Source organism: Sapajus apella, unplaced genomic scaffold (assembly GCF_009761245.1).
Source record: "Sapajus apella isolate SASKATOON/1434 unplaced genomic scaffold, GSC_monkey_1.0 scaffold47, whole genome shotgun sequence".
NCBI lineage: Eukaryota > Metazoa > Chordata > Mammalia > Primates > Cebidae > Sapajus > Sapajus apella.
In genome coordinates, this window is record NW_022436987.1 from 13,708,090 (window position 1) to 13,722,243 (window position 14,154).

Genomic DNA, 14,154 nt, shown 5'->3' on the forward strand with positions numbered 1-14,154 from the left:
GAGTTTTTCTCTTGTTGCCCAGGCTGGAGTGCAATGGCGCAATCTTGGCTCACTGAAACCTCTGCCTCCCAGGTTCAAGCAATTCTCCTGCCTCAGTCTCCTGAGTAGCTGGAATTACAGGCATGTGCCACCATGCCTGACTAACTTTTCATTTTTAGCAGAGATGGGGTTTCTCTATGTTGGTCAGACTGGTCTTGAACTCCTAACCTCAGGCGATCCACCTGCCTTGGCCTCCCAAAGTGCTGGGATTACAGATGTGAGCCACCACACCCAGCCTAAAGCCCTATTTTGTATATGAGGAAACTGATGTCTGAAAGAAATGACCTGCACAAGGTCACTCAGACTAGACTCCTAGCTCTTGACCCCAGTCCAGTGGCCTCCCGGAGGGCTCCAAAGCCTTCTTTGAACCAGGTAGTTTGGGGTTAAACTGTATTCCCTCCCTCCACCCCCTAATATATCCCTGCCTGGGCTGCTTCTACCTTTGGGTTCTGAGACTACTCCCCTGCCCCTGTTCCTGCTCTCTACCCTATATTCCCCTCTGGGTTCAGAAGGTGGTCAGTTTTGTCCCTTCCTGAGGGAGGAGGGGAGCCTTACCTTCAGCACTGACCAGTCCTTCTCAACTCTCCAACGCTGTGTCCACGGCTTTGGAGGCTCAGCTAGTGCCTGGACTGTAGGTGGCCTGTCTCCTTCTTCCTTTGCCCCAACAGTGAGGCTACCAGTGTCATCAGTTCCTTAAATGTCTGGCCCCCTGGGGGTGATTCCTTACTCAGACTCTGCAGCTGTCTCAGCTAGATGGCACACTGCTTGTTTGTAGGGGGAGGGTGGCAGAGAAGGGAGGCCGGAAGCAAAGCTGGATCCAGGCTGGGGGAAATACTGAAGACCAGGTGGGAAGGAGGCTGAGGGTGGCAGTCCAGCGGCGCCTTTTCTGTTCCCTTGTGGTACAGGTTTTGGCTCTCACTGCTGCGGGGTGGGACCTCTCTGAGCTGGGGTGCTCAGGGTGGTGTGTGTGCACAGGCACACACTCAGGTACATGTGCATGCATAATCCAGCAGGGCTCAGGGAGCAAAGCAACAGGTCCATATTTTCCAGGGACTGGGACAGGGTGAACTGGGGAGGGCCTCTGGGATCTGCTGCTTTGCTACACAAATCCAGGGGGGTGCCATTCATGTTGCACTCTTATGTGTGGTTCATACACAGCCTGAATATCTTTTCAAGGCCACCCTGGGGAAGGACAGGGAAATGTTAGCTTTCCTTCCTCTTCCCACTTCAACAGCCCAATCTCCCTAATCTGGGTAGAAGAATAGGAGGGCCTATCCTCTGGGGGTTGTGGGGAGGTCTCTGCTTGAGGGTGACTGGAGAGTATGGTTGCCTCTTTTCAAGGATCTCCATCTGGGCTGCTTCAGCCACCCTGTTATTTTCTCATCTGTAGTACATCCTGCGTGCCTGGACCCTGGGTCCCACCCAAGGTTCTGGCATCTTGTGAGGCCTTTTTTTGGTCAGCACCCTTGCCCTGGGGTGATCCCCACCTGCCAGCAGTGGCATCGTGGCTACTTTTGCTCCATCCCAGCGGGGGCAGGGGACAAGAATAGAACAGGAGTGTCCAGGATGGCTCAGGATCTGGGCCCACAGGCAGATTCCCTGGGCCCCTTGGGAGGAGCTACTCTGAGCCCAGGCCTTACAAGGGAAATGACTGGGCTGTAGCTGCTGTTGGGACCTGTGGTGCTAACATGGGATAAGTGGCCAACAGGGAGGGACCTGGGTGGGACCTGAATGTCTCCTTGACTTAGCCTTGGGCTCTCTGGCACATCTGTTGTAACTGGTGACCTGCCAGCCACTGTGCCTTCCCTGGAAGCCTTCCACATCTGTCCTTGAGGCTCCTCATGGCCCAGAGCATCTGTCAGGGCCGGGGCTGAGGCTGTGTGAGAATCCTGCAGAATGGACGCAGTTTGGCTTTACACACGTGGACTCATACTCGAAGTCTCCACAAGGGGCTCCAGTGAGCAGAAGGGCAAAGCTCTCTGTGTGCCCATGCTGGGGAGGGGCACAAAGACCCAGGTATAGGGAGGCAGACAGTGGAGGGGACAGGCAAATCACACAGACCCAGGAGATTAGTTTTGCTTAAAATGCTCTGTTTATTGCTCTATTCAATGACCACGAGCGAATTATAAAAAGACACCAAATGTCTCTGTCTGCCGTGGGATAAATATTTAAAGTCAGCAATAAAAACACGTGGCTCCAAGATAACACATGTTGCCAAAGAGTCATGCATGCCCTCCTCATGGGCTCTCAACACACGCATGGACATGGGAACACACGCAGAGCGACACGCAGTGAGACTTCTAGGAAGGCTTTCCCACAGTGACGCAGAAACATGTCTCACACAGATCTGGGGCTGAGTCCCCATCCAAACCTTGAGCTCCCCTCCCCTCCCGCACAGGGCTCAGATCCTCTGGGTTGCCCATGCCCCATCTGCCTGCTTCCTCACCAGTGCCTCACAGGCTGGGCACTACCTCCTGAGGGCATCTGACACCAGAAGCCACCCTGGCTGTGATGGCCACTCCAACCTGGAGACCTCTCCCTCAGCTGAAAGCTCTCTGGTAACCCTCCGGCGCTCCCCGGTAACCCTCCGGCGCTCCCCATGCCTAACTCCCGGTCATCTGCCTTTTGGGAGAAGTGCAGGTGGGGCTGAGGCAGGCACCTCTGCCCAGGTTGCTTAGGGGCTGGAGCTCATTACCCCTTCCTCGCCGAGGAGACACAGTGTCCGGTACAGACAGCAGAGACGGATGGACAGACAGAACACACTGCAGCAGGACACGTGGCACGGAAACGTTCTGGATCAGGTATTGATGGAACCATCGTTAAAAACTGGGGCCCCGGGTCTGCATGGTGTGGGTCAGGCCCTGGGGCCCCAGGCCTGGCCTGGCGTGTCCCTCCCCGACCCTGTCCCCTACTCCCCAATATGTACAGTAGGAAGAGTGATGCTGGAGGGTAGGGGCCAGGCCAGGCTGACAGAGGACAGAGGGAGCCGACTGAAGGGGAGGAAGCGGGGAGCAGGCCCAGGACCCGAGGCGGGGCCCTGGGTGAGGGCCAAGACTCAGGCTGGGCAGTGCCCAGAGAACCTTGCAGGAGAAGCGCAGTCATTCTGGGGACTGGTGGGACAGCTGCTTTTCATAGAGGCTCATGACGTGGTGCACAAACTGGTACTGCTCGCATGTCTGGATCATGCCGCCCCTGCCCGGCAGAGATGCACAGTGGCGGGAGGGAGGGTCGTGGAGGGATGGGCTGTGGGAGGGTGTCTCAAAAGCTACGGAGTAGCAATCACTTGCCAGGCCTGCTAGGGGCCTTGGCCCTGCGCATCTTGGAGACCAACCCTTGCCAACCATTACTCCCTGCCCCTTCCTATCAGGGACGCAGAGGACATGTCCCACCACTTTCAGCCTCTGTCCTTCTGCCCACCAGCTCTGCTTCTCTTCTCTCTTCATCCGCGCCCCCTTCCCCCCAATCTGGATCCCGCCCCTCTACCCAGCTGCACTCACTGCTCCTTGTCTGCCCCTCAGTCCATGCCAGTGTTTCCCATCTGCCCCCATCCCCCATGCACATGTGGGTCTCTCCCTTTGTCCACTTGGGGCTCTAGCTCCCTTGTGTGTTCCCCACCCCTGCCTGTGGACTGACCTGTCCTGACGGAGCTGGCACGTGGTCTTCAGGATGTCCACCACACCCTCCTGCCGCAGCTGCTGGCAGCAGATGCTGGTGGCAATGAAGCAGCCGGTCCTCCCAATCCCTGCACTGAGGGCCGAGGGGACCGGTGGGGTGAGGGGCAGGGCAGTCCAGCGGGTTGGTGGGCTGCCCCGCTCCAGTGGCTGGCTGGGAGGACCCACCTGCAGTGGACGATGATGGGGGCACAGTGGGGCCCCTCCTGTTGGGCTGCCTCCTCCACCTCCCGCACCAGGTGCAGGAGTGGGGGTGCCCGGTCTGGGGTCTTCTGGTCGGGCCAGGATGTGAACCAGTAATGCTTCAGGCCTCGCTCCTCAGTTCCACTCTGTCGAGGAGACAGAGGCCCACCCCTGGTATGTGTGAACTCTTTCAGTCCACAAACCAGCCCAGAGATAGAGATAGGATGGGAGGCGGAAGAACACAAGAAGCACACAGAGTGGGACCCCTTAACCCTTCCATCTAGGCTGTATGGCCCAGTGGCACCAGAGACCCAAAGCCCGCTCAGTTGTGGGGGTTGGTCAGCAGCGTTGACATGGATCTTGCCTTTGGTTCTGCTCCAACAACTCCAGGATCATCCAAGAGGGGCCAAGAGCCCCTTCTCCAATTTATTATTGTCTCCAGGGTTCCTTATATTAATAAATGGCCCCCGAGTCGTCCCTTTGTCACATAGCCCAGCCCTGGTTCTCTTCTCTTGCTGTGCTTCGCCTGCCCAACTTGCCTCTATCCTTAGTGCTGCAATTAGTGCTGCAAGTTTTACCACCTCTTCACACTCCCTGCTTTACTGCCACCTTGACCTTTATCATTGCTCGAGTGTGTGAGATTTCTCCCTCATCCCCGACTATCCCAGATCCACAGAGTCAAAACAGTCTGTGTACAACACACATCTGGACGTGCTGCTCTCCTGCTCAAAACCCATGGCTTTGGACTGAATGTGTGTCTCCCTAAGTTCACATGTTGAAACCAAATCCCGAACATGGTGGTATTGGAAGGGAGGGCCTTTGTGAGGTGATTAAGCCATGAGAGGAGAACCCTCATGAATGGGATCGGTGCCTTTATAAAAGGGGCCCCAGTGAGCTTTCACTCCTGCCATGTGAGGACATGACCCTGGACGTGGGCCCTCACCAGGGTCATGGTGCCTTGATCTTGGACTTCCCAGCCTCCAGAACTATGAAAAATAAACCTATTGTTTGTAAGCTGCCTATTTTGTTATAGCGGCCTGGGCAGACCACAGCACCCTTCAGTATCTCTCACAGCTCTCAGAATAAGCCCCACTCTCCTTAGTCCTTTGCCTGGCAAGTAAGATACCTGCTACAGGGCCTGCCCTTCCAGATACATCTCCTTCCCCTGCATGCTTGTGCTCAATGCTCCCGCGCTCCAAAAGGTTTGTAGGTAAACTCTCAGCAGCACACGCAAACACACGTGCACATACACATGCACACAAGTGTTCTGTCTTCCATGCCCTTACTTCTATTTTTCTCTTTGCTGGGAATGCTCTCCTCACTTGTTGCTTACTTATCCTTCAAGACCCCATTCAGCAGCACCACTTACAGGAAGCCCTCCCTGAGCACATTAGCTGGCAGAGGGTCTTTCTTCTATATATACATGATTATACACACATACGATATACATAGCCTATATCCTATATACCTATCTCTAGGTCAGCACTTACCATCTTATACATGCTTCTCAAGGAGAGAGTCCAGGCTTTGGGCAGCTGTGTGTTCACAGTACCCAACCCAGAACCAAGCTCAGGCCAGGTGCTTGTAATGGTTTATGGACAAAAATAAATTCCTTCAAACTCCAGGATGCCCTGGTTCTTCCCTTACCATCCCCATGACATCCCCCTGCCTCATCTCAGCCTGTCTTTCTGGGGCATTTCTTTATTATTATTTTTATTTTTTTACGACTTTCCAAGCTGAGAAAGCATATTATTTTTTATACACCACCCGCCCCCAGTTCCTACAGCCCGGCCCCCATAAGGGGTGGGTGCTCACAGGCCGGCAGTGAGTGGAGCTTTCTGGGGAACTTCTACCCAGGAAGCCAGTTTCTCAGGTCCTGGGTTACCTGGCTGTGACAGCCACCACTGCCTCTGCTCTTTGTTTCCTGACCCTTCATACCCTCCAACAAGTCCTGGATCTTAGAGCTGCTTGGGGGTATGGGGCACTGCTTTCTGGGGGCTGAGATGCTCTCGACACCCTCCCTAGCCTCTATCCAGTGGGAGAGGGGGCAACTCAGAGGGCCAAGTCTCAAGTCTTGTGCCCAGTAGCCCCTGTGGCTGTCAGCATCAATGAACTTCCTTGGTTGCTCCTGGATACAGCATCAGCTTCCTGGTGCCTGGCTCGTCTCTTCCAGCCTTTGGGGTTATTACAGCCTTCTTTAAACATGGGTCTTATCATTTCTCACAAACAGAATCCACTAATCCCAATTCCAAAGGAATAGCCTCCTCTATTACGCTGATCTTGGAAGAAGCACAACTTCAGGGTGGAAGGATACCTTCCCCCACTCTTCTGGGCTGTTTTGTATTGCTTATATTTTGTGTATCTTCCTTTTTCTTGTTTTCTGTAACCACAGCCTCCCTGTGCAACCCCAAGGCAGCAAAGAGTGCCTGCTCTCTTGTGGACAGATTGGGCACTACAGGCCAGAAGCCCAGCATCCCAGGTGAAGAGAGATTTCTCCGCCGGATCTCAAAAAGTCATGATGAACCCTCAATTATAAGGACAGTGCTGGAGGCTGCTGAAATCCCCTCATCCAGACAGTCCTGGCCTTGGGAATGTCTGAAGCATAGCTAGAAGGCATTATGAATGACAGGGTAGACAGAGAGCCCAACAGCATGAAATGCAACTAAAGACCCGGAGATGCAAGGGGTTTGGTTCTACCTCTGGCCCCCAAGTCCATTCACCTCTTACTCATCTGTACTTCCTAGAAATCTGGGAGTGACACTGGCTTTTCTGTCAGCTACAGTGGACTTTGGGGACCTGTTTTCTGTGGAGTCCCCAGTTAATCCCCTACACTCGTCCTCAGCCTCGCCCAGCCCTGCCCCAGGCCTCACCTTGAGGGAGATGAGTCGAAGCCGGTAATCCTCAGTGTGAATGACTTTCTGCACAGTGATCTCAACACCGTCGTACACCACCTGCTCCTCCGGCCAATACTCGGTGCATTTCTGCAGGGGCCCAGATCAGGCTCCCATGCAATCCTGTTCCCTTCCCGCACTCTCCCCAACACCCTCCAGGGCCAGCGGAGAGATATACAAGGGCAACAGGGTTGCTGCTACAGGGTGCTGGGTTCAAATCTCAGCTGCAGACTCTACAAGCTACTTCCCTTTCCTGAGCCTTAGTTTTTTCCTCTGGAAAACAGAAGTGCTACCCATATGAAGGATGGAGATTCGGTTAAATGGGACCTTTTATGGAGATTCAGTTAAATGGGCCCTTATGGGCACAGGAGTAGCCAACACCTGTGCTGGCAGGCTGAGAGGCAGCAGAGTGCTGTATTTAAGGTCACGGGCACCGGAGGTGGAGAGGCCACCTCCAGGCATGCCGCTATCTGTGAGGCCCTGAGCAAATGACTTAACCTCACCGAGCCTTGCATCTCCTCATCGGAGTGAACACCGCCGACCTCATGAGATTGTCATAAAGATTAATTTCAGAACAAGACACTTAGTGTAGGGCGCAATGTTGCAGATACTCGGAATGGGGCCGGGGTCCCTACCTCGTTCATCTCCTCGATGTTGGTGATCATGACAATGATGGGCGTGTGCTCCTGCCACACCATGTGCCAGAAGTCGGCGACCGTGCTGACGATGGGTCCCTGAGTGGCGATGTACACCTTCTCCTCCCCACCGTAGCCCTGCGGCCAGCCAAGTCCAGGCTGTCAGGGTCAGAGACAGTGCTCCCGGGACCCCGTCCCCACACTTGGGCTCTTCCCAGGAGCTGGCAGGAGCCAGACTGGCATAGGGACAAGGCTGGAGGATGGATCCCATCAACTCAGGCCTTCCCTTCAGCAAGAGGCCGTCAGGATGGGAATACATACCCGGATATAGTTGGCATTAATGTAGGAACTCAGAGGGTCGTCAGGGTCTGGTGACGTCAGACACACTCTGCTGTGAGGGTCTGGGGTGGTGGGAGACAGGTAAGGCTGGAAGCTGGGCCCTCTGGTGCAGGGCCCACCTCCTCTAGCCTATTCCAGGATACCCACATTTCTTCTGGGACCTGAGCAGTTCTTCCTTCCCTTGCCCAGTGGCAAAACACTGACCCATTCATGGTTCATTTTACAGGTGAGGACTCAGGATGAGGAGGAGGGTGGAAGGAGAGAGGGGTCCTGGGTCTCTACCTCTGTAGGATTAGTACCTTCCTTAGCCTGTGTGCCTTAAGCTGCCCTGTACTCACTGCATCTTCTGAAGAGTAGAAAGCTAAGCCAAGAATGGAATTACCTAGGGAAATGCCTGTAAAGGTCTTGGACAGCAAGAGACAGCCAGCTTGAGTACACACTGTCATTGGCTTGCTGTGCAGGCTTGTAAAACACATGGCCTTTCTAAGCCTCAGTTTTCCTATCTTTCAAATGGAGGCAAAGATGCCTACGTCCTTCGGCTGTTGGGAAGATAAATGAGAAGACAGATGTGAAAGTTCTGTATAAACTGTAAAGTGATTTGTAAATATAAAGGGCTATTAAGATTCGGGGTTAGAAAGTTGAGGGAGGCTATTAAGATGGAAACGATAGTCTCCCTATCTGAAATGAGATTGTAGGGGCTTAGCCTTATGTGCACGTGTGCAAAAAGGTGGTTTTTTTTTTTTTTCAATTTATTTACATGTCAAATCCTTGTAAAAGGGTCTCTGTCACTCAGGATGGAGTGCAGTGGTACGATCATGGCTCACTGCTGCCTCAAACTCCTGGGCTCGAGTGATCCTCCTGCTTCAACCTCCTGAGTAAGTAGGACTATAGCCATGTGCCATTGCACCTGGCTAAATTAAACAATTTTTTTTTTTTTTTAATGGAGATGAGGTCTTGCTCTGTTGACTAGGCTGGTCTCCACTTCCTGGCTCAAGTGATCCTCCTGCCTTGGCTTCTCAATGTGCTGGGATTACAGGCATGAGCCACTGTGCCCAGCCCCAACCCTGCTCTTCTTCCTGGAGTAGATTTTGTTTTGTTCCAGCTACAGCCTCCCTGTATGGACTATTCTCTCAACCTGCAGAGGCTGAGACTGAGGTTGCATGGGGTAAGCAGGGAAGCTGGCTGGGGGCCCAGAGTCCTGGGTTCCGGTTTAGTTTTGTTATCAGTCCACTTGTCCAGGACTCAGTTTCCCTGTAATATGAAGGACTGGACTAAAGGCATTTCTAGTGTGCACATTAGGAGGCTCTCAAAGGCAGCATAGGGGATTCATGAAGAGAGCTGGAGAGGCTAGGTTCAAATCCTGATTCTGCCTCGCTAGCAGCGTCAATGTGGACGAGTGACTTCATCTCCCTGGGCCTCATCTGTAACCTGCGGATGGTCATTCCACAAGGACCATGTTTATCTTGTAAATGTTAAAGGAATGAACCTTAACAACTAGAGTCCTTATACCAGTAACTTGGCCAGCACACAGCATCAGTTGCTGGTATTATTGCCATTATTACAAGTTCCGCAAGTCAAAGGATAAAAAGAAGGATCCCAACCAGGTAGGAGAAATAGGGGAGGTACAGGGCGCAAGCTTCACCTCTTTAGCTCAACCCCACTGCCTGAGGTTTTGGCAGGTGATTTGGAAGCAGTTCTTGTGAAGTGGGATTAGAGGGTGGCAGGGATGGAGAGGAGTGAGGGTAAGCGGGAGGGGGGCTTCTGGGGGACCTGCAGCAGAGAGGGGCAGGAAGCTCTGTATGGGCCAGCTGCAGGCAATGCTGTTCTGTCAGATTCACGTGCACAGGGCAGGGTGGGAGTGGTGAGAGGTGAGGCTGGCGAGGAACCAGGTGACAAAGGGTCATATAAACCAGGCCTAGAAAGCTGGACTTAGGCCGGGCGGGGTGGCTCATGCCTGTAATCCCAGCACTTTGAGAGGCTGAGGTGGGCGGATCACTTGAGGTCAGGAGTTTGAGACCAGCCTGGCCAAACATGGTGAAACTCTGTTTCTCCTAAAAGTACAAAAAATAGCTGGAAATCGCTTTAACCCGGGAGGCAGAGGTTTCAGTGAGCCGAGATCATGCTACTATACTCCAGCCTGGGCAACGGAGTGAGACTCTGTCTCAAAAAAAGAAAAAGAAAAAGAAAAAGGAAAAAAAAGCTGGACTTAAACCTGAGGATTACAAGGGTGGCAATGATGGCATTTAAGGCAGAGAACACAATTCGATTTCTGTTTTGCATAATTTTGGTGGCAATGGAAGATGGAGAGGAGACTGTGGGAGCCAGCAGACCCATTAAGAGTTTTATCACAATGATCCAAGTAAGAAGTGCCAAGGATCACAGGGCTGTCCAGCCTGGCACAGCTCCAGGGGGCACTTACGTCAATGTAGTCTATGTAAATGGTGTCCCCTGGAATTGGGCAACATAAAAGCTCTAACCCCCAAAACATCATTTGGCAGTGAGGCTGGATAAGAGGATGTTGATTTGAGAGAGATCATTCATTCATTTATTCATTCATTCAAATAGGTGCAGAGCCGGGCATGGTGTCTCAAGCCTATAATCCCAGCACGTTGGGAGGCCGAGGCAGGCGAGGACAGCTTGAAGCCGGAAGTTTGAGACCAGCCTGGTCAACAGAGCCAGACCTCCATCTCTACAAAAATTAAAACAATCCAAATAGGTGCAGAACATCTATCACGTGCCAGGCAGCACTGTTTCGATGCTTGGGACACAGTGGAGAAGGGGACAGAAATTGCTCCCAGCATCTTGTTCTCAATGCTGCCTGTTGGGTTACTGGTCACTCTGACTTTAAGTGTGCATGGACCTGTCTCCCCCATAGGCTGGAAGCTCCTTGTGCACAGAGTCTGTGTCCTGTTTACATCTAAATCTTCAGTCCCTGGGACAGGAGCCGAGGAAATGTGTGTCCAGTGAATGAGAGAACAAACCGCAGGGTGCCCTGGATCTGAGAGGCAGCCTCTGCTAAACCTCACCTGCCCTCTGCCCCGCAACCCAGCCTCTGAGAGGACAGGGTCAATTCTTGCTGGACACAGACAAGATTCTCTATTGGGCTCGGGGGCCTGGAGGCTCAGGGCATGGCTGGAGGCAGTTCGAGCCTCTCAGAATGCAGTGGGGACTGCATGGAGTCCTGGTCTGCTCCCACCTTCCCCGAGTGGCCATTCTGAGCGGCCAGCAAAGCCCAAGGTTCTAGGAGTTCCTCCCTCCAGGTAGGGCTGGAATGAGGGAGGGCAAGATGAGGGAAGAGGTGAGCAGCCCCGAATAATGCATCCTGGCCTTAAATGGCGCTTTGTTTAACTGGAGCTACCTAGAGACTGCGTAACCATAGCAACTACGAGTCGATATTTTAAAAGTTAAAAATAAGTCATGACATCTTACATGTTGTTGGAGATGCTGATGGCAAAACTGCTTTTTAAAAGCCTTGCTACTCCACAAACTGAATGGAATAAGTTTATGGGGATTCACTTTCAACAAGTCAACCCCCAAGGTAGCCCTGAGGCCTGGGGTCAGAACTTGGCGAGGATGGCAGGCTCATTGAGGCTTCTTCATAAAAGTTATCTGAAAATGATACCCCAGGGCTGAAAGAGGAGGATCAGGTCACTTGGTCTAACTGCCCCCAAAGGAGGAAAACCCCTTTTAGACCTTCGAGGGGACTGCTCATGTAGCCTCACCTGAACACACTGAGTAACAAGGGAGCTCACTCCCTGGCAGAGACATCTCATTCGCCCGTGGGAGTGGATCTCCCTGTTAGAGGGCTTACGATCCGACCACACTCCACACAGTGTAGACAGAGAGCCTGACCCTGGGATCACAGAGGCCCAGGTCTGAAATTCAGCTCTGCACTTCCTAGCCATGGGACTGCGGATGAGCCACTTAATAACCTCGCTAAGCCTTAATTTCCTTTCCTTAAAATCTGCCCACTCTGAAAAGATAAAGGATGCGGAAGGTGACCTTTCAGATACCACACCATGGCTAGGAGCTGCTGTCATCACCACCCTTTCTCTCTGGGTTTCTACAGGGCCCAGCACAACGTGTGGCCAGGCAGGGCAAAGGACCAGGGTGCTGTGTGAGGAAGCGAACTTGCCTCTGCCCTCACGGGGGTGGTATTTCCCTTCAGCCAGCACCCCAGCCCACTGCCTCTTCTCCTTCAGTAATGAGTATCCCCTCAGTCCTGGAGGCCCAGCTATGGGCTTACAGTCCTCCTTAGGGTGAGGGGGTCCCCAGGTGAAGCTGAGCCCGCCTCCCTCCCCCGGGGCGGTGAGTACTCACTGGGAAGTATGGTTTTGTACCGGTTCTTCCGCACCAGCCCAGGGATGTCGTACTCTTTTGGATCCACAAAATTCATGGGGATTTCCTGCGGAAGGAAGACATGGGGTGTGAGCAGCTATGGGTCCACACACGTTTGAATCCAGGGGCTGCTGTACCCTCAACTCCTAACCCAGGGGCTGGCTTGAGTGTATGTATTCATTCAACAAACATTTACCATTAAGAGAGTTAGTGCTCACAAAGCATTCAGAACAGGGCCTGGCTCATGCCGAGTGCATAAGAAATATTGTAATGACTATTGTTTATGGAGGGGCAGCCTGGCAGACTGTAGACAGTCAATAAATAGCTGATGAATGAAGAATAAAACAAAAAGTGACCTGGCCAATTGCTGCCTTCTTCCACGCTCCCTGGGAAGCATTCTTCCCCTGGGTATCCCTATCTCGGGACCTCGGTTCATGCTGCTCGCTCTCTGATAATACCCACCCCCGCCTCATCTCATATACCACCTCCTCTGAGAAGCCCTCCCTGATTCTCCAGCAGGAGAGAAGCCTCCTTCTGAGATCCCAGGAGTATCTGCACCTCCCAACCACTGTCTGTGTCCAGAGCTCTGAGTCTGAACCTCTCTCCTGGCACGTGAGGGCTTCTGAAATGTGGCCTCTCTTTACTTCCAGTTATGCCTGTTTCTCCCCTGTTGTTCATCTGCTGTTCTCAGTCCTGGCTCTGGGTCTGAGCTTGTGACATTCTGCCTCCTGGGGGTACCGGTCTCTCCTACCCCCAGCTCTCCAAGTTGTTCCCACCCTTTAAAGTTCACCTCTGAGTCTGTCTCCTCCTGCCACCCTCTGGATGACTCCCCATGCCCCTTGCCTCTGCATTTCCTTCCATTCTGTCCACCAGTTTAGCTCCCTGACTGCACCAGCTTCACACTGTTCATTGTTTTTGGACATATTAAGTATGGGCTTTGTAAAATGAGGATCATAACACTTTCCAGGGTTTTGAGAATCAAAAGAAAAATACAACACGTACAAAACTGCCCCCAGAGCGGGTGCTCAGGCCATGCTCCTTCCTCGACAATGACCCAGTGAACAGGAAATGAGGTAGAGGATGTAATTCTTTCTCAAAGGGGAGATGACGGCAGTGGGGGCTCAGAGCGGGAGCTGAGGCTGGGGTGGTCGAGGAAGGCTTTCTAGAGGCATCTGGAGTGGGTGATGATGTGAATAAAGGCATGGCAGGAGAAAGACACAGGTGGGGCTGGCCCAGTTTGAAGTGGACAGTCCCTGTAGGGGTGGGGCATGGGGCATAGGCTGGGAAAGGAGGCTGGGGCCACACCAGGTGAGGTGCGCTGATGGTGTATGCAGGTGGTGCCAAGTTTTGGAGAACTTGGAGCAGCAGATCAGATGGTGATGGAGGTCTTCTCACAGAGGGGAGCTACCTGGTCCAGACAGGCCCAGGGCAGAGGCCAAAGGAAGGGAGCTGAGAGGGAGGAGGCACCTGCTTCCTTACCCCTCTGGCTTCTATCAGGAGGAACTTGCCCCAAATACTCTCGGCCTCTCGCCCATTCCTGCTCACAGAAGTGGGGAGTTACCTGTTTGGTGAATTTGGTTGAGGAACGGAGCTTTTGGGCCTCAGCCCCTTCCTTTCTCCTTCTCTCAGAGCCCTCCTGCCAGGAAAGAATTATAGGGGTGCCCTCAGGGAGATGTGCTGGTACCCCTGCGGTGGGTGGAAAGTGCGTCTCATTCCAGGTCTCAGTATTGGGAGGCTCACTCTTGCTATACCCCGCTAAGCCTCATTTCCAATCTGTGTGTTATTGACAATAAAGGTAACGTTGTGACCTCCTATGCCTTAGCTCTTCACTGGCTGTGCACTCAGGCATGTAAACAGGGGTGCCATTTATTGAGCCCCTCAAAGTCCAATAGGACGGTGAGCGAGGCAGGGTCAGCCTCAGGCCAGGACAGAAGTCAGTGGGGAGGTGATTAGGACCTAAGTTAGAGCCTCAGCGGGGGTAAGGAGAGGAGGTGACTGGAGCGATTTCAAAGGCAGAAGAACAATGCTTGGCAGGAGGAGAGCGGGAAAACAAGAGTC

The 14,154-nt window shown here is 53.1% G+C and overlaps 1 protein-coding gene across 7 annotated transcripts in view; it reads right to left on the reverse strand.

Moving 5' to 3' along the window:
• Positions 1-2,108: 2,108 nt before the first annotated feature.
• Positions 2,109-14,154, reverse strand: part of PTPN5 (protein tyrosine phosphatase non-receptor type 5) — a 63,989-nt gene continuing 51,943 nt past the window's right edge. For 5 of the 7 annotated variants that reach the window (XM_032240956.1, XM_032240953.1, XM_032240950.1 and 2 more), the window contains 8 exons: positions 13,658-13,732; positions 12,079-12,163; positions 7,741-7,820; positions 7,420-7,557; positions 6,764-6,874; positions 3,879-4,039; positions 3,673-3,786; positions 2,109-3,231 (listed from right to left, as the gene is read on the reverse strand). In XM_032240956.1, the coding sequence (XP_032096847.1) occupies positions 3,138-3,231; positions 3,673-3,786; positions 3,879-4,039; positions 6,764-6,874; positions 7,420-7,557; positions 7,741-7,820; positions 12,079-12,163; positions 13,658-13,732 (858 nt within the window). In that variant the 3' untranslated portion in view covers positions 2,109-3,137. The remainder of the gene's footprint in view (positions 3,232-3,672; positions 3,787-3,878; positions 4,040-6,763; positions 6,875-7,419; positions 7,558-7,740; positions 7,821-12,078; positions 12,164-13,657; positions 13,733-14,154) is intronic. The other 2 variants (XM_032240952.1, XM_032240955.1) reach the window with 1 other exon arrangement.